Below are 24,529 nucleotides of genomic sequence, written 5' to 3' on the forward strand. Positions count from 1 at the left end.
TTCCCTGCTGTTTCTCACTCTCTCGCTTTTCTCATCCTTCCCCACATCCATCTACTTCAGTTTCTTGTTCAGCCAGGAGAGCAGTACTATGCAGTGGGGTTCACAGCTTCTTCCTGACTGGGTGATGTGCTGTCTGGGGGCTGTGGACTGCTCCTGCTGATGGGATTCTATTTATTTATGCCCCCCACCCCCACCCCTACCCCTCCAGCCTCCACCCAGGTCCTTATTTTCAAGGCTCCACTGCAGCACTCAGTCTGCTGCCCTATGTCTGACATGTCAAAATAATCCAGGTATTGAGATGAGAGTTTAATCGTTATCATTCGGAATTGCTACCTGAAATGTTGCACTGGTACTGCTTCTACTAATAAAAATGTGGTCAGTGTTTGGAAGACATACATGGAGATTGATTAACAACATTCAGACCTCGTTAATGTAGATTAATTGCTGCACATGCTGTGACTCGAAGTAATGTGGAACTCTGCCTCTATCACCCACACTGCTTATCATGTCCAGTGTGGATTTGCTGATACAGTCTATTTCCCCGGCACCGTCACAGGAAAGAGCTTGTATTTATCCCAAAGCTTGTAAGAGCAATGACTATTGTTATGGAGGTGAACGAGGCAGCCATTTTGTACACAGGAGGTGAACGAGGCAGCCATTTTGTACACAGGAGGTGAACGAGGCAGCCATTTTGCACACAGCACAGTCCCACAAATAGCGATAACTTGTTAACCTGGGTGTTCTTTTTGATGGTGGAGAAAGGAATGTTGGACAGGATATTGAAAGAATTCCCAGCTCCTCTTCCAATAATGCCATGGGATCTATAAAGGGCAATTTTTCAACAGGGTTGAATATTCGTACAATGGACACATTGGAGTTTCCACTATGTTCTCCTCAAGATGGAGGTTTCCAGCCTGGTGTTTGGAGTCCGAAAACTACCCTTTTAATATCCACCTAAACGGGAAGACAGAACCTCAGTTTAACTCAGGAAGGCAGCACCACTGACAGTGCAGCACTCCCTCAGTACTGTACTGGAGCTGGAGTGTCAGCCCAGCTAACATGGTCAAGTCTCTGGAGTGGGTCTTGAACTTCTAACAGTCTGATTCTTGGGCAAGAGAGGCATGTACTGAGTCAAACTGATACGCATCCTGTGTTCAAGAGAAGCCACTGATTACTGGACAGGGGGTAATCGATGGGAGTCACTTGATAATTGCAGTTAAAAGTGGCCCTTGGTAAGGCAGCTTTTCAACCAATTTTCGTAAACTATATCGACTGCACTTAAACTGATAATTTTGTGCCATTCTTGGTTGAGATGGTCTCCTGCAGGTGGGATGGGATCAGCCTGTGTAGCAGGAAGTTTTCCTTTTTCATATTTATTTTTGTTGCTTCCATTTAATTTAATCAGCAACAGCTTGCACTTGTATAAAGTACCTTTAACTTAGAACAAACATCGCATAGTGCGTCACAGAGACGCAAGGAGAAAATGAACACCACACCAAAGAAGCAGATACCAGGAGGGCTGACAGAAAGCTGTGTTTTCAGGAGGGTCTTAAAATGTGGCGAGAGGTTTAGGGTGAATTTTTCAGAACATGGGACCTAGTGGAGCAATTAGGGGGGGAGGGGCAGTGACGTGCGCAGTTAGCTAGTGTAAGAGAACTGGAGAGTTTGAATGGGTCGGGGTTGTGGCTCTGGAGGAGATGGTGAGGGGTTTAAATACACAAGATGAGCATTTTAAATTTGATTGGGGACTTGGAGCCATTGTCGGTCAGCAAGCATAGGGCTGGTGGGTGAAAAAGACTTGGTGTGGGTTAGGACATGGGCAGCAGAGATTTAAATGAGCTGAATCTGGTGGAGAGTGCGGGATATGAGGCTGACCAGGAGAGTATTGGGATAGGCTGGTCTGGAGGTGACAATGGCATGGATCAGAATCTCAGCAGCAGATGGACTGATGCAGGAGCAGAGATGAGCAATGCTACAGAGGTGGGAGTAGATGGATAAAGGGTTAGAAACTTCACTCGACAGTTGTACATGTTTAACATTCCACTTCACACCAACACTAAAGCTGTATGGTGTTAAAATCTGAAGTTAAATTTCAGTCTGGTATTGGGCCACTGACTCGGGATTGACGTATTCACTGTGACCACAGGGTTAAGTTGGTTCAAATGATCCACCAAAACACACCCTTAGCGCAGGCAGACTCCCTCCGCCTGCTCCCTACCACATCCCATCCTCCAACCCATCTTACATTTGCAGAAATTATTTTTGTCACTGTTTAGCCCTGCGGCACTCTGCTGGTGGGTTGTAAACAGACCTCACCTCATCTACATGTATCTAATCAATCCATTGTATCTTTTGTTTTGAACCATTCAGATCAAATTGATTGAGAATGAGTTAATGCAGCTGACACACATCGAGTTAGACAGAAGAGAGTATGACACGGAGAATCTTCAGGTAGGGCTGAAATCACACTTGCACACCCACAGTCCCAGCCCTGTGACAGCATCACTGGGAAACCATTCAAAGCAGCGCTGTTTGTGGATGAACCTGAATCTTGTGTGTAGCAGCTAGAGAGCTGTGATATTCTGCAATCATTTTAGTGAATGAATATAAACTGCAGGATGTACAAGCTTGAAAGGAGATTAAAACCCGTAGTGATTTGGTGCTCTCAGGACTGTTACCAGTATGTCTCAGTCGATCAGTTTTCACCACGTCTCCCATCACTCACTCATCCTCACGTCTTCTCGACGCTAACTCTCTGTCCCCTCCCCACCTCCCTCTCTGTGCCATTTACCCCTCTCTCCCTCTTCCCCACCCTGCCACCCACTTCCCCTACCCCCTTGCCCCTCTCTCTGTTCCTCTCTCCACCACTGCCCCTTCCCCCTCCCTCTCCCTCTCTCTCCTCCCCCTTGCCCCTTCCTCTACTCATGTTTCAAATCCTTCTCAGCACCACAGTAATGAGAACGCCATTCTGTGTTTTTTTTTTTAAACCAGCCTTCATTCCTGGCTCTTCCTCTCAGCTCAGTCTGGGCTTTTCCTGTTTTTTTTTCCAGTTCATGAACTCTTGCTGTTGGTGTCTGATGCGCGAATTTGTTTTTCCACCCCTGTGGGACTCACCTTAACTGCTCACGATCTGCACCGTTCTTGGACTTTGCTGTCTGCCTCCGATCTCCGACTCACGCACTCTCCCCTTTCACTCCCCTTTTCCCTTGCAACTCCTCTGGTTTTGACAGATGTCTGAACCCACCCCCCGCACTCCATGTTTCCAGGAGTCTCTCCTCAGAGCTGTCCCTCCTTCTCGGGTAGTTTTCCTTGTGGCTTTTCCTTTGGGTGCCGAATGCCATTGCTGACGTGACGTGATTCCCTCAAACACGTCTTGTTCTGTTGCGCAAATCCTCACTCTGACCTCCAGCTCACCACCACCCTCTCGAGGGCAATCGGGGATGGCCAATAAATGCTGGCCTGGCCAGCGATGCCCACATCCCTGAATGAATAAAAAAAAAAATCTCTTCACTTCCTCTTGGCTTCTTTGTCACATTTCAGGGAACGCTGATGGAGGACCGGCAGGCGCTGAGTGACCTCCTGCAGCAGCTGCTGAAAGAGAAGAAACATCGAGAGAAGGAACTGCGGGACCTGCTGGTACGCTGAGTGGGTGTGAGTGTGCATGTGGAGTGACGCACCGGATAAGCTTTGCACAGGTGGATTGGGGCACACTGCCTGTAGTATTGCCACTGGGCACATTGGTATCACTACACTTATTGTGAGTTGCTCTTATTTCAACACTGCCCATCAGTCGTAACTGGCCTATAATTACCAGCACTTCACCTGGTGTCAGGCAGTCCCAGTTGGGAAAGGCAGGCTCCCTAGGATTCATTTACGAGGAAAGATAATGTAAACTAGGTTTTTAATCCTTGGATTAACAAAGGTTAAGGGGTGATGTGATTTGCGGTTTTTAGGATTTTGAAAGGCATTGATAAGGTGGATAGAGCAAAACTTTTTCTGCCAGTGGGGGAGTCTAGGACATGGGGCGTAGAATCATAGAGTAGTTACAGCACAGGAGGAGGCCATTCAGCCTGTTGTGTCTGTGCTGGATCTCTGAGGAGCAATTCACCTAGTACCACATGACTTTATATCAGAGCCAGGTCATTCAGGAGAGAAGTTAGAAAACATTTCTTCACTTGAAGGGTTGTAGAAGTGTAGAACTCTTATCCCATAAAGAGCAGTTTATGCTTGCTTAATTAATCATTTTAAATCAGAGATCGGTAGATTTCTGTAAGAGTATTCAGGAATATGGAACCAAGGTGGGTGGATGGAGTTAGAATACAGCTCAGCCATGATCTCATTGAGTGACAAACAGACACGAGGCTGAATGGCCTCCTCCTGTTTGCACATTCCTTCCTATAATTATCTTTGGCCTCCTTGTCTTGAGAGACAATGGGTAAGCGCCTGGAGGTGGTCAGTGGTTTGTGAAGCAGCCCCTGGAGTGGCTATAAAGGCCAATTCTAGTGTGACATACTCTTCCACAGGCACTGCAGATAAAATTGGTTGTCGGGGCTGTTACACAGTTGGCTCTGTCCTTACACATCTGTCTCTTTTCCTGCCAACTGCTAAGTCTCTTTGACTCGCCTCTGTTTAGCCCCGCCTTTATGGCTGTCCGCCAGCTCTGGCGGTCACTGGCAACTGACTCCCACGACTTGTGATCAATGTCGCAGGACTTCATGTTGCGTTTGCAGACGTTTTTAAAGCGGAGATGTGGATGGCCGGTGGGTCTGATACCAGTGACGAGCTCGCTGTACAATGTGTCCTTGGGGATCTTGCCATCTTCCATGCAGCTCATATGGCCAAGCCATCTGAAGCGCCGCTGGCTCAGTAGGGCATATATGCTGGGAGTCTTGGCCGCCGCGAGGACTTCTGCATTGGCGATACGGTCCTGCCACCTGATGCCAAGGATTCACCGGAGACAGTGAAGATGGAATGCGTTGAGATGTCGCTCTTGGCTGACGTACATTATCCAGGCCTCGCTGCCGTAGAGCAAGTTACTGAAGACACAGGCTTGAAACACTTGGACTTTTGTGTTCCGTGTCCATGTGCCATTTTCCTACACCCTGTTGGCCAGTCTGGACATAACAGCAGGCGCCTTTCACATGCGCTTGTTGATTTTTGCATCGAGAGACAGATTATTGGTGATAGTTGAGCCTAGGTAGGTGAATTCTTGAACCACTTCCAGAGCATGGTCGCCAATATTGATGGATGGATCATTTTTGACGTCCTGTTCCATGATGATCGTTTTCTTGAGGCTGATGGTTAGGCCAAATTCGTTGCAGGCAGCCGCAATCCTGTCGATGAGTCTCTGCAGACACTTTTCTGTGTGGGATGTTAATGCAGCATCGTCAGCAAAGAGGAGTTCCCTGATGAGGACTTTCCGTACTTTGGTCTTCACTCTAAGACGGACAAGTTGATCAATCTGCCATCTGATCTTGTGTGGAGGAAAATTCCTTCTTCTGAAGAGTTAAACGCATGTGAGAGCAGCAGGGAGAAGAAGATCCCAAACAGTGTAGGTGCGAGAACACAGCCCTGTTTCACACCACTCAGGATAGGAAAGGGGTCTGAAGAGGCACCACTATGCTGAATTGTGCCTTTCATATTGTCATGGAATGAGATGATGATACTTAGTAGCTTTGGTGGACATCCGATCTTTGCTAGTAGTCTGAAGAGATCATGTCTGCTGACGAGGTCAAAGGCTTTGGTGAGATCTATGAAAGCAACGTCGAGGGGCATCTGTTGTTCGCAGCATTTCTCCTGTAGCTGGCGAAGGGAGAGCAGCACGTCAATGGTGGATCTCTCTGCTCGAAAGCCACACTGTGTCTCAGGGTAGACACGCTCAGCCAGCTTCTGGAGTCTGTTTAAAATGATTCGAGCAAAGGCTTTCCCCACTATGCTGAGCAGGGAGATTCCACGGTAGTTGGTGCAGTCACCGCAGTCACCCTTGTTCTTATAGAGGGTGATGATATTGGCATCGCGCATGTCCTGTGGTACTGCTCCCTCGTCCCAGCACAGGCAAAGCAGTTCATGGATTGCTGAGAGTATAGCAGGCTTGGCACTCTTGATTATTTCAGGGGTAATGTCGTCCTTTCCAGGGGCTTTTCCACTGGCTAGAGAATCAATGGCATTACTGAGTTCCGATTTTGTTGGCTGTTCATCCAGCTCATCCATGACTGGCAGAGACTGGGCTGCACTGAGGGTGGTCTCAGTGACACCATTTTCCCTGGAGTACAGTTCTAGGTATTGCTCCACCCAGCAGTCCATTTGCTTGTGTTGGCCAGTGATTGCGTCCCCTGATTTAGACTTGAGAGTGGGTGGGGGGTGGGGGGGGGGCGCGATCTTCCTGATGGTTGGCCCAAAAGCTCTCTTAATGCCGTCAGACATTCCTCTGATGTTTCCGGTGTTGGGGGCCAGCTGAATACGACTGTATAGGTGTTGCCAGTAGTCGTTTGCGCAGCGCCTGGCTGTTCTTTGCGCAGTGCTTCTGGCGGCTTTAAGTGCTAAGGATGTCAACTCACTGGGGGCTTTCTTGTATTTCAGCAGTGCAGTGCGTTTAGCGGCTATGACAGGTTCCAGCTCTTCTGAGTTAGAGTGAAACCAGTCTGCATTCTGCTTCTCACGTTTGCCAAAGGTGGTCATTGCTGAGTCATAGATGGCGCCTCTGATGTGGGCCCACTTCGTCTCTGCATCCCCTGTAGGAGTGTTTTGAAGTGCTTTTTCAAGTGAATTAAGAAACTTTTGAGACAGCTAATTGGGTAATTATACCCAAATAAAAAAGCTGCAAATCTGAAATAAAAACAGAAAATGCTGGAAACATTCAGCAGGTCTGGCAACATCTGTGGAGAGAAAAACAGAGTTGATGTTTCAGGTTGATGACCCTTCATCAGACCTGAAAGGTTAGTTAGAGATGAACAGGTTTTAAGCAAAACCAGGAGCCAGGAAAAAGCGGACAAGAGCAAAAGGGAAGGTCTGTGTTAGGATGGAAGGCAGGAAGGATTAAATGACAAACGGGATGATGGTACAAGGCTACAGATGTTAGTAATGGGACCATAAAGAAACATAAGATGGGTCTAGAGGAGATGTAAATGTCCAAGAGAAAATGGGTGAAAAGTAATTATACTGTTGGATGTTTTTGATGCAAATATGAAACTTTCACACATCTTTGAAACTGCATAAGGTAGAAAATGCAGCCATAACACAAGGCAACCCGCCCACCCAGCCCACCCCATCGATAGTCAATCCACCCCCCATCTCAGGCCGCAAAGCATGAGTTATGAAGTGATGAATGTCTGTTAAAGTTGTGTGGTTAAAGAAATCCATGGCATTTGTTTTTATTCATTCTTGGGATGTGAGCGTCACTGGTCAGGCTGGCATTTATTGCCCATCCCTAATTGCCCTTGAGGAGCCTTCTTGAACCACTGCAGTCCATGTGGGGTAGGTACACCCACAGTGCTGTTCGGGAGGCAGTTCCAGGATGTTGACCCAGCAACAGTGAAAGAACAGCGATATAGTTCCAAGTCAGGATGGTGTGTGGGCGCAAAATGTACTCTGGGTGGGAGACTTCAATTTCCATCACCAAGAGTGACTCGGTAGCACCACTACTGACCGAGCTGGCCGAGTACGAAAGGACATAGCTGCTAGACTGAGTCTGTGGCAGGTTGTGGGGGAACCAACAAGAGGGAAAAACATACTTGACCCCGTCCTTACCAATCTGCCTGTCGCAGATACTTCTGTCCATGACAGTATTGGTAGGAGTGACCACGGCACAGTCCTTGTGAAGATGAAGTCCCGCCTTCACATTAAGGATACCGTCCATCGTGTTGTGTGGCACGATCACCGTGCTAAATGGGATTAGATTTCGAACAGATCTAGCAATGCAAAACTGGGCGTCCATGAGGCGCTGAGGGCCATCAGCAGCAGTCAAATTGTACTCAACCACAATCTGTAACCTCATGACCCGGCATATCCCCCACTCTACCATTACCATCAAGCCAGGAGACCAACCCTGGTTCAATGAAGAGTGTAGGAGGGCATGCCAGGAGCAGCACCAGGCATACCTCAAAATGAGGTGTCAACCTGGTGAAGCTACAGCCCAGGACTACTTGCGTGCCAAACTGCATAAGCAGCATGCAATAGACAGAGCTAAGCGATCCCATAACCAACGGATCAGATCTAAGCTCTGCAGTCCTGCCACATCCAGTCGTGAATGGTGGACAATAGAACAACTAACTGGAGGAGGTGGCTCCACAAATATCCCCATCCTCAATGGGGGAGCTCAGCACATCAGAGCGAAAGATAAGGGTAAAGCATTTGCAACAATCTTCAGCCAGAAGTGCCAAGTTGATCCATCTCAGCCTCCTCCTGAAGTCCCCAGCATCACAGATGCCAGACCTCAGCCAATTCAGTTCACTCCACATGATATCAAGGAACGACTGAAGGCACTGGATACTGCAAAGACTATGGGCCCTGACAATATTCCGGCAATAGTACTGAAGACCTGTGCTCCAGAACTTGCCACACCCCTAGCCAGGCTGTTCCAGTATAGCTACAACACTGGCATCTACCCGGCAATGTGGAAAATTGCCCAGGTATGTCCCATACACAAAAAGCAGGACAAGTCCAACCCGGCCAATTACCGCCCCATCGGCCTACTCTCAATCATCAGTAAAGTGATGGAAGGTGTCATCAACAGTGCCATCAAGCAGCACTTGCTTAGCAATAACCTGCTCAGTGATGCTCAATTTGGGTTCCGCCAGGGCCACTCAGCTCTTGACCTCATTACAGCCTTGGTTCAAATATGGACAGAAGAGCTGAACTCAAGAGGTGAGAGTGACTGCCCTTGACATCAGGGCAGCATTTGACCGAGTATGGCATCAAGGAGCCCTAGCAAAACTGGAGTCAGTGGGAATCAGGGAATACTCTTTGCTGGTTGGAGTCATACCTAGCGCAAAGGAAGATGGTTGTGGTTGTTGGAGGTCAATCACCTGAGCTCCAGGACATCACTGCAGGAGTTCCTTAGGGTAACGTCCTAGGCCCAACCATCTTCAGCTGCTTCATCAATGGCCTTCCTTCAATCATAAGGTCAGAAGTGGGGATGTTCGTTGATGATTGCACCATGTTCAGCACCATTCATAACTCCTCAAGTGCAGTCCGTGTAGAAATGCAGCAAGACCTGGTCAATATCCAGGCTTGGGCTGATAAGTGTCAAGTAACATTTGCGCCACACAAGTGCCACGCAATGACCATCTCCAACAAGAGAGAATATAACCATCTGCCCTTGACAATGGCATTGCTATCGCTGAATCCCCCACTATCAACATCCTAGGGGCTACCATTGACCAGAAACTGAACTGGAGTAGCCATATAAATACCGTGGCTACAAGAGCAGGTCAGAGGCTAGGAATCCTGCAGCGAGTAACTCACCTCCTGACTTCCCAAAGCCTGACCACCATCTACAAGGCACAAGTCAGGGGCGTAATGGAATACTCTCCACTTGCCTGGATGGGTGCAGCTCCAACAGCACTCAGGAAGCTCGACACCATCCAGGACAAAGCAGCCCGCTTGTTTGGCACACCATCCACAAAAATTCACTCCCTCCGCCACCGACGCACAGTGGCAGCAGTGTGTGCATCTACAAGATGCACTGCAGCAACTCACCAAGGCTCCTTCGACAGCACCTTCCAAACCTGCGACCTCTACCACCTCGAAGGACAAGAGCAGCAGATGCATGGGAACACCACCACCTGCAAGTTCCCGTCCAAGTCACACACCATCCTGACTTGGAACTATATCGCTGTTCCTTCACTGTCGCTGGGTCAAAATCCTGGAACTCCCTTCCTAACAGCACTGTGGGTGTACCTACCTCACATGGACTGCAGCGGTTCAAGAAGGCAGCTCACCACCACCTCCTCAAAGACAATTAGGGATGGGCAATACATGCTGGCCAGGCCAGTGATGCCCACATCCCATGAATGAATAAAAACAAACTTGGAGGGGACCTTACAGGTGGTGGTGTTCCCATGCATTTGCTGCCCATGTCCTTCTAAGTGGTGGAGGTCGTGGGTTTGGAAGGTGCTGTCAAAGGAGGCGTGGCGAGTTTCTTTTGAAAGTGGTTATTCCAAGCCCATCCTGTTAGTGCTAACTTTACAGGGATTGTGGAGCAAATGAACTAACCTCGAACTGTTTATGGGAGAGGGGCTGACCTCCACCCTCCATCTTAATAATGCACTACTCGCTCATGGCCTGCTGCGCAAACCTTTCCTCCACAGATCTGGACTATGTATGTTACTGTAGTTTTAGGTTTTTAGAGATACAGCACTGAAACAGGCCCTTCGGCCCACCGAGTCTGTGCCGACCATCAACCACCCATTTATACTAATCCTACACTAATTCCATATTCCTACCACATCCCCATCTGTCCCTATATTTCCCCTACCACCTACCTATACTGGGGGCAATTGCTAATGGCCAATTTACCTATCAACCTGCAAGTCTTTGGCATGTGGGAGGAAACCGGAGCACCCGGAGGAAACCCACGCAGACACAGGGAGAACTTGCAAACTCCACACAGGCAGCACCCAGAATTGAACCCGGGTTGCTGGAGCTGTGAGGCTGCGGTGCTAACCACTGCGCCACTGTGCCGCCCACTAATTCAGTGCGATTATGTGAGGAGGCAGCGTCTCCAGTTTTAAGTAAATGACATCATTCTTATTAATACCTGCACATATGTCATTCTATGCCCATCCCATCACAATCGTGTCATGAGAGAAAGGAGTTGCACTTAACGCCAAAACCACACATTAATTTTAAATAGGGAAGCCAAGGGATGCTGGAGTGTGATTGATTGGATTCTCTTCCTGGGAGGAAGAATCCAATGCAGTACTTATAGTGGAAAGGGCTACGTGTTTGCTACTAGGGTTGGAGCAAATTGAGATCGACGAAGGTGGTTGTTGCATGGTTGGTTATGAGGCAGATTCTTGACGCAAAGGGTGGTAGAGGTTTGGAACTCTCTCCCACAAACAGCAGTTGAAGCTAGAACAGTTGTTAATTTTAAATCTGAGATAGATTTTTGTTAAGCAAAGATATTAAGGGATATGGGCCAAAGGCAGGTATATGGAGTTAGACTGCAGATCAGCCATGATCTCATTGAATGGCAGGACAGGCTCGAAAGGCTGAATGGCCTACTCCTGTTCCTATCTTCCTACGTTCCTAGATTCTGATGGCGGTTTGAGATGTTTCTGTTCAGTATTTTTATTTGTTCATGGGATGTGGGCATCGCTGGCTAGGACAGCATTTATTACCCATCCCTAATTGCCCCTGAGAAGGTGGTGGTGAGCTGCCTTCTTGAACCGCTGTAGTCCATATGGGGTAGGTACACCCACAGTGCTGTTAGGAAGGGAGTTCCAGGATTTTGACCTGGCGCAGTGGTTAGCACTGCAGCCTCACAGCTCCAGTGACCTGGGTTCAGTTCTGGGTACTGCCTGTGTGGAGTTTGCAAGTTATCCCTGTGACCGGGTGATATAGTTCCAAGTCAGAATGGTGTGTGGCTTGGAGGAGAACTTGCAGGTGGTGGTGTTCCCATGCATCTGCTGCCCTTGTCCTTCTAGATGGTAGAGGTCGCGGGTTTGGAAGGTGCTGTCTCAGGAGCCTTCGTGCGTATGGAGCGGATTCTGCTGGGGATTTGAGATGTTTTTGATATGAAGTAGGTATTGAGTTGGGTTTTGTCTCTCAGGCAGAAATGGAGACGAAACATGCGACCAATCGGGAGAATTACTGGTTGATTCAATATCAGCGTCTGATGGATCAGAAGCCCCTGTCTCTCCGAGCACGGGTAAGTTGTTGCACCTCAGTTTCTTTCTCTAACATATGCAGTTCTGAATAAATAATGTCCTCAGCTGTCCAGTGGCCTGAACAGTTATTTTACTTTATTAATCCTTCCTGTTCCATCTGTGACTGAATCATAACTTTGTCCCTTTTCATGTTCCAAAAAACAGTCTGGATCGTGATGTAAGAATTTGACAGGACAAAAGACAGTTCAACCCATCTCCTTGTATCTTGTATTCAGGCGCTATAATCTAGTAACCTCCCTTTGCCTCCTGGTCAGCATATGTACCCAGTATTTCAGTAATCCTTGTTGACTCGTGAACATGTATATTTTTCTTTCTAATATTCTTGGTGCCCATATCTGCACTGCAGGGTCATGATGCAGTTAGGTCAGTACCGAGTCGAGTGGAATCTGACTCCGTGTCAAAGGTAGTTTGCTGCCGGGAGCAGATTTTGAGCCATGGGTGCCCTCTGGGTACATAATAGGAGGTGCATTAAAATATTGATTTCAGACAGCACAAGATGGCACGTTGAGTTAGATGTTGTTACCTTTCACCTCATGACTTTGACATCCTCCTCCAATGCCTCTCCACTGTCATCCAGCTGGGTGGGACTGCTCTCACCTTTCATTCTTATCTATCTAATCGTAGCCAGAGAATCACCTGCAATGGCTTCTCTTCCGCACTGTTACCTCTGGTGTCCCCCAAGGATCTATCCTTGTCCCCCTCCTATTTCGTACTGTCCCTCGGTGATATCATCCGAAAGCACAGGTCAGTTTTCACATGTGTGCTGACGACACTCAGCTCTACCTCACCACTGCTTCTCTCAACTCTTCCACTGTTGCTAAATTATCGAATTGCTTATCTGCCAACCAGTACTGGATGAGCAGAAATTTCCTCCAATTAAATATTGGGAAGACTGAAGCCATTGTTTTTAGTCCCCACTCCAAACTCCAGTGCCTAGCTACCGACTCCATCCCTCTCCCTGGCACAGCCTGAGATTAAGACATTCTGTTCACAACCTTGGTGTCACATTTGACCCCTAAATGAGCTTCCGACCTCATGTTCGCACCATCACTATGATCGCCCATTTCTACCTCCGTAATATTGCAGGACTTTGCCCCGTCATAGGGTCACAGGAAATAGGAGCAGGAGTGGGCCATTCGGCCCTTCAAGCCTGGTGCGCCATTCAAATAGATCATGGTTGATCATCTACCTCTACGCCATTTTTCCCCACTAACCCCATATCCCTTGATGTCATTAGTATTCAGAAATGTATCAATTTCTAGCTTGAACATGCTCAATGATTGAGCTTCCACAGCCCTCTGGGGTAGAGAATTCCACAGATTCACCACCCACTGAGTGAAGAAATTCCTCCTCATCTCAGTCTTAAATGGCCTTCCCCTTATTCTGAGACTTTGTTCCCTTTTAGACTCACCAGCCAGGGAAACATCCTACCTATATCTATCCTGTCATGCCCTGTAAGAATTTTGTAAGTTTCAATGCGATCACCTCTCATTCTTCGAAACTCTAGAGAATACAGGCCCAGTTTCTGCAATCTCACCTCATAAGACAGTCTCGCCATCCCAGGGATTTGTCCGGTGAATCTCCATTGCACTCCCTCTATGGCAAGTATAACTTTCCTTAGATAAGGAGACCAAAACTGTACACAATACGCCAGGTGCGGTCTCACCAAGACCTTTATACAATTGAAGTAATACATCTTTACTGTACTCAAATCCCTTACAGTGAAGGCCAACATACCATTTGCCTTCTTAATTGCTTGCTGCACCTGCATACTAGCTTTTAGTGACTCATGAACAAGGACATCCAGGTCTCTTTGTATATCAACCCTTCCCAACCTCTCAACATTTAAGAAAGGCTGCATTTGCTGACAACACAACCAACCACTAGGTGGCGCAGTACTTGCACATGCGCAAATGCAGCCTCATGCACTGAATTACCACTGACTGAGACATTTTTGGTAGCTGCCAGTAATAAAGATGGCGCTGTTCAATTTATCACAAAATCAAAGGAAACTCAAATCCCCAGTGGCTGCGAACACCACCTCCAACCTACCCCCAACAGTACCTCCTGCCATCATGCTTCTCTTCGCCACTGCCTCCTGTGCCCGTCTGCTTGCCGCTTGCTCCCCGCCTCACCACTTCTCCCCCCTCGGCCGCTCGCTCCCCACTTCACCCCCGCGCCCTGCACCTGTCAGCCACTCGCTCCGGGCCTCACTGCTTCCTCCCGTCTACTCTGCCTCTGCTCCACGCTCCCTCCTCCTTCTGTTGCCCGCTTCCTCCCGCTCCCAATCTCCACTCCCCTGCCTATCTTGTCCCTCTCTCTCTTCCCCACCTCCCCCATGAGAGGAAGAGAGGCGGCGATCGTGGAAGGGAGCAGAAGCAGGAGGGAGCGGGGAGCAGAGAGAAGGAAGCGGCGAGACCCAGAGAGAGTTGACGACAGGTGGTGGGGGCGGAGGGGGTGGTGAAGTGGGGAGTGAGCAGCCGAGGTGGGAGTGAGTGGCGAGGTGGGAGTGAGTGGCCGACAGGTGGGGGGTTGAAGTGGGGAGCATGCGGCCAAGGTGGAGAGAAGTGGCAAGGCGGGAAGCGAGTGGTGAGTAGACGTTGCAGTATGTGATGGCGTTATTGCATGCATGCGCAACTTAGTCCTGACAAGCCGGGTGCTGACGTAGGCTGTGCATGTGCCGCACCATACTGACAGCAAGAGTCTGTTCTGCCCATGTGCAAAGCAGGGAGCGTTCTGATGACTACACTAGGCTGCATTGTCAAGAGTCACTTTGTTTAAGAAATACTTTGCCTTTCTGTTTTTCCTACCAAAGTGGATCACTTCACACTTATTCACATTATATTCCATCTGCCATGTTCTCGTCCATTCACTTAGCCTGTCTCAGCTCATCTGCTGCTGAAACCCTCATTCATACCTTCGTTACCTCTAGACTTGACTGTTCTAACACAGTCCTGGCTGGTCTCCCACATTCTTATCTCATAAACTTGAGATCATCCAAAACTCTGCTGCTCACATTTTAACTCACACCAGTCCCGTTCCCCTATCGCCCCTGTGCTCGCTGAACTACACTGGTTCCCGGTCAAGCAACGTCTTGATTTTAAAATTCTTATCTTTTTTTTTTTAAACCCCTTCATGGCCTCACCCCTCCCTATCTCTCTAATCTCCTCCAGCCCCACAACTCTCCAAGATATCTGCACTCCTCTAATTCTGGCCTCTTACACATCCCTGATTTTAATCGCTCCACCATTGGTGGCCACGCCTTCAGTTGCCTTCACCCCAAGCTCTGGAATATCCTCCCCATATCTCTCTGCCTCTCCACCTCATTTCTTCCTTTAAGACTCTCCTTAAAACCTACCTCTTTGAGCAAGCTTTTGGTCATCTGACCTACTATCTCCTTGTGTGGCTCAGTGTCATATTTTGTTTTATAATGCTCCTGTAAAGCAACTTGGGACCTTTTATTACATTAAAGGTGCTATATAAATATAAGCTGATGTTATTAAACTCCAATTTGGGCTGATGGGATGTAGGCCTTATGAGTCCGCTGACTGTAGATTAGATTAGATTAGAGATACAGCACTGAAACAGGCCCTTCGGCCCACCGAGTCTGTGCCGAACATCAACCACCCATTTATACTAATCCTACATTCCTACCAGACATCCCCACCTGTCCCTATATTTCCCTACCACCTACCTACACTAGTGACAATTTATAATGGCCAATTTACCTATCAACCTGCAAGTCTTTTGGCTTGTGGGAGGAAACCGGAGCACCCGGAGAAAAACCCACGCAGACACAGGGAGAACTTGCAAACTCCACACAGGCAGTACCCGGAATCGAACCCGGGTCCCTGGAGCTGTGAGGCTGCGGTGCTAACCACTGCGCCACTGTGCCGCCGGGTGTTCTCGATGTAGCTTCTAGTGAAAGCAGATTCAGAGCAGAAAACTGTCCATATTCTAGCACAGATTGATACTACCCTGCTACTGTCTGCAGTGGGTTTCATTCAAAGCTGGCAATGTTGGGCCGAGACTTGGAGAGCAGGTAACCGCAAGTGACAAGTTCCATTTCCGGCAACTCTCAGAAATATCTCTCACCTTCATTTTGTGCCCATTTATTGTTCACTCACCACCAGCACCCACACTTTCCACCCCACCCCATACAGCATTGCAATCAAACCACTGATCTTGTGAACCTCTTTCATCCTGTGCAGGAGGACGGTGTGGAGAAGGCCCTGGTGGATCTGTTGGCTGAGCTTTCGGCAGATCACTACCTGCCCCTTTTCGCCCACCATCGAGTCACGCTGAAGATGCTGCGTTACATGACCGCAGAGGATCTCCAACAGGTATTAGGGAGCGTGCCTTTAAATGAAGGGACGTCACCTGTGGTTTGAGAGAAACTGGAAACAATTTGGGGGGTTCGGTGTGGGGGCAGGGGCTGCATTTCATATTTCAATACAGTGACTGATGTGGGACTAACCCCCCATTCAGTGTAATACAGTGAGTGATGTGGGACTGACCCTCCCCCATTCATTTCATTGGAGATTGATTTTGTGGAGATTTCCTGCAGTCCCAGTGAAGAGTTCAAGGCCAGTTCTCCATCTGAACCTGCTCCAGAATACTGATGTTGACCGAATACTCAAAAGTAGTTTCATTCTGTGTCTGAACTTGTTCAGCTGACAAGTGCCAATGGGCAGGGGGTAACTGGCTGTGGTTGTAATGTCTGGGTGTTATTTGTGATTTATCCGAGACCATTTCTAATCTGCGAGGCTGATTATTGAGTCTCTGGAGAATGTGTTTTAGTGGTCAGCTGGGTAACAACACTGGAACCCCTCAGAGGTTTGATAGCTGCAGCCTTTCCTCCCACCAGCCCTGCCAAGTGCTGGCTTTCCGCCAGCAATTCCCCAGATGTGACAGAGATCCTGTTAAAGGAGCTTCCTTCCAAACAAGGAATTTATGCTAAACCTTTATTGATCACTGGTTAGGCTTCAGCTGGAGTATTAAGTCCAATTCTGAACACCACACTTTAGGAAGGATAACAAGATCTTAGAGACTGTGCGTAGGAGATTTAATGGAATGATGGCAGGGATGAGGGAACTCGCTTATGTGGAGAAACTGGAGAATTCGGGGTTGTTGTCCTTGGAACAGAGAAGGTTAAGGATGATTTAATAGAAGTGTTCAAGATTATGGAAGGTTTTGATAGAGTAAATAAAGAGAAAATATTTTCGCTGGAAGGAGGTAACCAGAGGACAAAGATTTAGGATAATTGGCAGAAGAGATGGGGTTGGGGGAGGGCGGGAGACATTTTTTATGCATTGAGTTATGATCCGGAATGCACTGCCTGAGGGGGCGGTAGAAGCATATTCAATCATAACTTTCAAAAGGGCATTGGATAAATACTTGAAAGGGAATAATTTGCAGGGCTATCAGGAAAGAGCAGGGGAGTGGGACTAATTGGAACGCTCTTATGGATGGGCCGAATAGCCGCCTTTGCTGTATGATTCTAACAGCTTGCACGCATATAGCGCTCTTCACTCAGGGCAGTATCTTTGGCTGTGTGAATGAAAAGATATTTTACCCATGACATGATGTAATCTCAGCTGAGGGGGAGGTAGGTCACCTGTGGCCTGGCTAACTCCAAGATCACACCTGTATCCAGATGTTCAGGAAACTCTCATGGGCTGGCTGGGGTTATCCCACCCTCTCTAAAGAGGCAAAGTATCCCCTCAACACCTCTCCACAGCTGAGATTGCAAGCAGCAGGCGTGGGAGTGCTGTATATTTTACAGTTGGATGCAGAATACTGTTCTAGGATATGTGAGTGGAGTTCTGTCTGAACTTGATTGTTTAGCTTTTTGATGTCCCCCTCTGTCCACAGATTGGAGTCAAGGAGAGCAGACTACAACGCGCCATACTCCGATGTGTCCACGAGCGTCTGCCTGAGCAAGGTAATTGTACAGGGATGGTTGTTTCCCTCCCTGTGTCTCAGTTCAAGGACATACATTCACAAATGGTGTTAGCAAGGCTCTGTATGGAGCCTAAGTGAACATTTTGGAATCAAAGTGACTCCTGACAATGCAGCGGCCTGCCAACGTCATCAGAATGCTCCAAGCTGCACACATGCACAAACAGTCTTCTGTGCTCAGTGCGATGCTGCGCATTCGCAGCCTACACCTTGCCAGGACTAATTGGCACATGAGCAGGAAAACGTCATCAGCTACTCTCTCCCCCCCTTCTTCGCTTCCCCCAGCCGCCGCCACCCTGCCCTCCGGCCGCTCACTCCCCACTTACCCGCACTCCAGACACTAGCTCTAGGCTGCTTCCCTCCTCTCGACCACTCGCTCCTAGGTTGCCCCGTCACCCCTCACGGCCCAGCTTGCTTCTTCGGGCACTGCGGAATGATCGAACGTGGGAGCAAGTGGCCAAAAGGAGGGAAGCGGGACGACTGGGAGCTAGCGTCTGGAGGGATGGGGGAAGCAGAAACCGCATGGCTGGAGTGCGGGGTTGGGGGGTGGTGTGGGTGGTGAGCTGAGACAGAGAGAGATCCGCATCATCAGTTGCAGGCTGACCTGGAAGTCTCATTTTATCTCGAAAGATCCCCAGGAGACAGACGGTGCAGTCTCATCTCTCACTGATATTGTATCAGAAGCAGGCACATTATTATTCCTAGACTCTGGGAAACAGAGTGAGAGGGGAACAATATTCCAAATTTAACACTGTTGGCCCTGTTGAACTCGCTGCAATTTTTCAGCTCATGCCGTTTGCTATGACTCTCAGTGAGGGACAGTTTCAATGTGATGACATTAATCTGGGACTGTTTGATCGGCCAGAGAGCTGTGTGGGGTGGTGAGGGGAGTGGGGGGGAAGCAAGGAGCAGTATCAAACCAGAATTCTGTCTTTGTCAATAAAAATCAAAACAATTGAGCAGGAGACATCCAAGAAATGATACAAATGAAGCAATGGCAGGAGGGAGTGGGGGACTGTTGGGGATGGGATGGAGGCAGTGATGGCAACCTTTGAGGGGATATTTGGGTTGAAGTTGTTTTTGTGATAAATTGAGCAGCTCCATCTTTAATCCTGGCAACTGCCTAAACGTTGCAGACAGTGACGTTTCAGTGGTAGAGGCTGCATTTGCGTATGTGCTAGTACTGCACCACCTAGTAGTTGCATTGTCAGCAAATGCAGCCTTTAGGAATAGCTTACATCAGTCAGAAAGGGTAATTGTTTAGTTTGGGCAAATCCTAATAAGTAAGCGATCCCTTGGGATTATTTGAAGAGCAGCATCTCCCTGATGACCTGGCCAATCTTTATCCCACAGCCTACATCACTATAACAGCTTAATAGAGAATCACCACATTTCAGTTTGTGGGACCTTGCTTTGTGCAAATTTCCTACATTACAAAGAAAGAAAGGCATGAATTTATATAGCACCTTTCACAACCTCAGGGCATCCCAAAGCTTTATAGCTAATAAAGTACTTTTGAAGTGCTGTTACTGGTGTAATGTAGGAAATACTTTTTAAAAAAAAAAGAACTTCATTGGTTTTACAGCTTTGGGACATCCTGCGGTCATGACATATGCTCTATCAATGCAGGTCTTTTCCTCGGTTTTTTATTTTGCCGCTGTAAAGTGGCAGATGGCATTGGTTAAATGTGCGTACTGACTGACTACCTGTGGAATCCAGGCTAACCCAGAAGAAGAATAGAGCAGACATTAGACTGTTGTGGAGAAGTGGGGAGACAACTGAAATCTGTCTCATCCACAACTTAATGCCTGGGTGGCTCACAATGAGTCTCGTGGGGTGAGGGATGCGATAGAACTGGGTATTGCCATCAATAATAGAAGCTATTTCTCTAAATAACATGGAGGGGTCCAAGGCTGGATCCTTAGGGAATTCTGTGTCTCTGTTGGGGGCAGGAGACATGACTGGATATTGACTTATAAATTCCCAGCTCCCTGATGGCTTGCAAGGTAAAGCCCCCACCTACTTTGTTACTGAGACATACAAAACAGGCCACACTCTCTAGCAGTCTGGAAGCAGCAATTTTCCTCCTTTACCAACCCAGGAGCTACTTCTGCCTTCACTCCCAGCCTTTCTCATTTATTCCCCAATATTTTTTCTTTTTCTTTCTCTTGCTCGCTTCTTGCTGTCATTCTTTTTCTTTCTGTCTCTTTCCCCCTCTCTCTCTCACTAGCTTTCTGGGTAGGATTGGAGACAGAGTAAATGAAACACAGATCTATCCCTTGAGTATCCCATGGCCCTCCAGTATGAGGCGCAGGTATCAGATTTATGGCTATCTTATGAGGTGGAATACAAGCAGGGATGGGGACTGAACCAGGCAGGTGGCCGAGCACCAGCCCACCTCCACCAGGCAGGTTCGGGGGAACTGGCTGGTTTTGTGAAGTCAGCTCCCGACCAGACTGAGACGTTGGGTGGGTGGGGGTTGCCCTTCCTGGTTTACCTGCGTACTCATGTAATTTGACTCTTATTTTGTAGATCAGCGATTGGAACCTGTCCCAACCAAGGAAGCTGCTGCTGATCTGGGTGAGACACAGCCCAGTGCTCCTATGGAGGAGGATGCAGGACCCTCCAGTCTAGGTGTTCCCAACGCACCCGTCTCTGAGGAGGTCCTGGTTCAGTCGGAATGTGTTGTTTGTATGGAGCGAGAGGTAAGGACATGGCAGTAGTTGAAACACAGAACAGAAAAAAAACAGCCTGAATCTCAGTCAGCAGAATGTTGTCTTCAAGGTAGCTATTTACACGTTTCAGGTTATTGTACTGGGAGGTCTGTGTGTCAGCAGATTGCATTTATATAGCACTTTCAACATGGGAAAACAACCCAAGGAGTGTTACAGGGCAAAAACTGACACAGAGCCAAAGGAGAAGATACTAGGACAGGTAACCAAAAGCTTGTCAAAGAGGTAGGTTTTAAGGAGCCTCTTGAAGGAGGAGAGAGAGGTAGAGAGGTTTCTGGAGTAATTTTCAGAGCTTAGGTTCTAAGCAGCTTAAAGCATGGCCAAAAATGATGAAGCAAGGGCAGGGAGGGTTGCACGAGAAGGTCAGAGTTGGAGGGATGCAGTGAGCTCAGCAGGTTACAGGCTGGAGGAGTTTACAGAGATGGGGAGGGCGAGGCCACGAAGGTATTTTCCTGTGTCTTTCTTGCACCAGATCCCACTCACCCATCATCCTTGTGCTTGCTGCCCTACATTGGCTCCTGGTTTAGCATCGTCTCGATTTTAAAATTCTCATCCTTATTTTCAAATCCCTCCGCAGCCTCGCCCTTCCCTATCTCTGTAATCTCCTCCAGCCCCAGAACCCTCCAAGATAGCTGGGCTCCTCAAATTCTGGCCTCTTGAGCATCCCTGATTTTAATTGTTATACTATTGGTGGCCGTGCCTTTAGCTGCCTAGGCCCTAAGCTCTGGAATTTTCTCCCTGAACCCCTCCACCTCTCTTTTTCTCCTTTAAAATGATCCTTAAAACCTACCTCTTCCATCTGCCCTAATACCTCCATATGTGGCTTGGTGTCAAATTTTTGATTTGTTTGATATTGCTCCTGCAAAGTGCCTTGGGCCATTTTGCCACATTAAAGTTGCTATATAAATGCAAGTTATTGTTGAGATTTGAATTTAAAACTCAAGGCATTGGTGGACTGGGAGCCATTGTAGGTCCAAGATGTGATTCTGGTTGTCTGGTGTAAAGGAGGCAACCAGGAAAATGGCAGAACAGGCGGAGCTTTGCAATCACCCTGCTGTTAAATGGTATGAAACTTTCTGGACAACTCCCTCTTACATATTGGGGAGGTGTGACATCTGTGGGAGTCCCTTCGGGGTATAAGCTGGCAAGCCTGGCATTTGTTATCTATTCCTTGGGAAATTGGTGGTGAGCTGCCTTCTTAAACCGCTGCAGTCCATGTGGTGTAGGTATGCCCACAGTGCTGTTAGGAAGGGAGTTCTAGGATTTTGACCCAGTGACAATGAAGGAATGGCAATATAGTTCCAAGTAAAAATGGTGTGTGACTTGGAGGGGAATCTGGAGGTGGTGGTGTTCCCATGCATCTGCTGTCCTTGTCCATTGTAGAGATCACGGGTTTGGAAGGTGCTGCTGAAGCAGTGTATCCTGTAGGTGGTACACACTGCAGACATAGTGCTTTTGTAGAGGAGAAGGGGCCAATCATTTCCAGTGTAAAGGAGAAATTATTTAAAAGGAAGGTGAAGAAAGAGATGTCATGGTTGGTTGTAAAAGGTAGTCAGGTGGAAAAAGTGCTGACATCTCTCTTGTTTTTTTCCAGAGTCAGATGATCTTCCTGCCCTGTGGCCATGTTTGCTGCTGTCAGACGTGTGGAACAGAGTTGCATGCCTGCCCTCTCTGCCGGAAGGACATCGAACAAAAGATCCGCATGTATCGTACATCCTGAGTTGCAGCCTGACCCTGTTCTGTGTACGTGTGTCCCAGAATGCCCACTGTTACCAGAAACCAGCCTGCAGGTTTTGCCCTGTCCTCTTGGAGGCTCCTGGGAGTAAGAGGCCCTCCTGGGTTCCAAAAACAATCTGGGAGATTGGACTCCATTGCTAAGGGTACAATACCCCACCCCAGGGACACCCACAGGTTTCACAGCTTCCCAATACCCCACCCCAGGGACTTTGTCTTTTGGATAAAAGTCTGCCCTTTGAGGTGGATGTAAAAGATCCAGGGCACTGTTGGAAGAAGAGCAGGGAAATTCTCCCCGGTGCCCTGGCTAATAATTATCCCTCAACCAACATCACTAAATACAGATTATCTGGTCATTATCACATTTTTGTTTGTGGGATCTTGCTGTGTGTAAATTGGCTACTGCATTTCCTACATTACAAAAGTCCAAAAGTACTTCATTGTCTCTAAAGTGTTTTCAAACATCCTGAGATCATAATAGGCGTTATATTAATGCACATTCTTCCATCCATCCCTTCAGATTTCTATTCTTTTATTAGCTCCATACAATTCCATTTGAGCCAAGTGCACTGGTGCTTTTATTTGCTACAAACAAAGGTAGCAAACACCTTTTAAAATAAAACTAAAAACATCCATTGCCTCATCCATACTTGCAAGAACAGTAACTTCAAAATAGTCATAGGTTTCTTTGGCACAATCCTAAATCTCTGCTGCTGACTTCTATTAATCTGTTCCCCTCCCGATCGCTGTCCCTCAGTACTTTTCAAGCTATCACAGCCAATGTAATTGACTGCCATGTTACCTACATTAGTTAGAATAACGAGTGCATTTCAAAAGTACGTCATTGGCTGTAAGGCACTTTGGAACATACTGAGGTCACGAAAGGCACTAAAGAAAAGCAATAAAAAACGTAAGTGCTGGAAATACTCAGCAGGTGTATCAGCATCTGTGGAGAAACAGAGTTAATGTTTCAGGTCTGTGACCTTTCATCTGAACTGGCAAAGGTCAGAAGTATAACAGGTTTTAAGTGAGTGAAGGGGGAATGGGGGGATAAGAGAACAAAAGGGAAGGTGTGTGATAGGACAGAGGGCTGAAGAGATTAACTGACAAGGAGGATACATGGGGCAAAGGCAAAGAGAGTGTGCTAATGGTGTGGTGAAAGCCAAAGCAGTCCTACTCAGGCCCCCATCCCCCAACTCTTTTTCCGGTACATTGATGACTGTATCGGTGCCGTTTCCTGCTCTCTCCCTGAACTGGAAAACTTTGTCAACTTTTTTCCAATTTCCACCCTTCTCTCACCTTTACATGGTCCATACCCGACACTTCCCTTCCCTTCCTCGACTTGTCTGTCTCCATCTCTGGAGATAGGCTGTACGCTAATATTTATTATAAGCCCGCCATCCCCAACAGCTACCTCGAATACACTTCCTCACAGCCTGCTTCCTGTAAGGACTCCATTCCATTCTCCCAATTTCTCCATCTCTGACGCATCTGCTCTGATGATGCTACCTTCCACAACAGCGCTTCTGATATGTCTTCCTTTTTCCTCACCCGAGGGGCACCCCCCCCCCCCACAATTCCCACCCCCACCACTGTGGTTGACAAGGCCCTCAATCATGTCCAACCCATCTCCCACCCTTCCGCCCTCCCTCCCGGAACCGTGACAGGGTTCCCCTTGTCTTCACTTTCCATCCCACCAGTCTCCACATCTAAAGGATCATCCTCCACCATTTCCGCCACATCCAGTGTGATGCCACCACCAAACACATCTTCCCCTCTCCTCCCCTGTCAGCATTCCGAAGGGATCCTTCCCTCCATAACATCCTGGTTCACTCCTCCATCACCTCCAATACCTCGTCCCCTTCCCACAGAATCTTCCCATGCAATCGTAGGAAGTGTAATACCTGTCCTTTTACCCCCTCTCTCCTCACCATCCAAGGCCCCAAACACTCCTTTCAGGTGAAACAGCGATTTACTTGTACTTTTAATTTAGTATACTGTATTCGCTGCTCACAATGCAGTCTCCTCTACATTGGGGAGACCAAATGCAGATTGAATGACCGCTTTGCGGAACACCTCCGCGCAGTCTGAAAGCATGACACCAAGCTTCCAGTTGCTTGCCATTTCAACAACCCTACCTGCTCTCATGCCCACATTTCTGTCCTTGGCCTGCTGCAGTGTTCCAGTGACGAACAGCACCTCATTTTCCAATTA

General features: G+C 48.0%; 1 protein-coding gene across 1 annotated transcript in view; it reads left to right on the forward strand.

Annotated features, from left to right (window-relative positions):
* Window positions 1-24,529, forward strand: part of lrsam1 (leucine rich repeat and sterile alpha motif containing 1) — a 108,196-nt gene that overhangs the window by 74,513 nt on the left and 9,154 nt on the right. The window contains 7 exon segments of the mRNA XM_068012749.1: window positions 2,371-2,451; window positions 3,541-3,636; window positions 11,771-11,869; window positions 16,100-16,231; window positions 17,763-17,832; window positions 20,382-20,554; window positions 22,176-22,324. Of these exon segments, the coding sequence (XP_067868850.1) occupies window positions 2,371-2,451; window positions 3,541-3,636; window positions 11,771-11,869; window positions 16,100-16,231; window positions 17,763-17,832; window positions 20,382-20,554; window positions 22,176-22,301 (777 nt within the window). The 3' untranslated portion in view covers window positions 22,302-22,324.

The sequence above is a fragment of the Heterodontus francisci genome, chromosome 32 (assembly GCF_036365525.1).
Source record: "Heterodontus francisci isolate sHetFra1 chromosome 32, sHetFra1.hap1, whole genome shotgun sequence".
NCBI lineage: Eukaryota > Metazoa > Chordata > Chondrichthyes > Heterodontiformes > Heterodontidae > Heterodontus > Heterodontus francisci.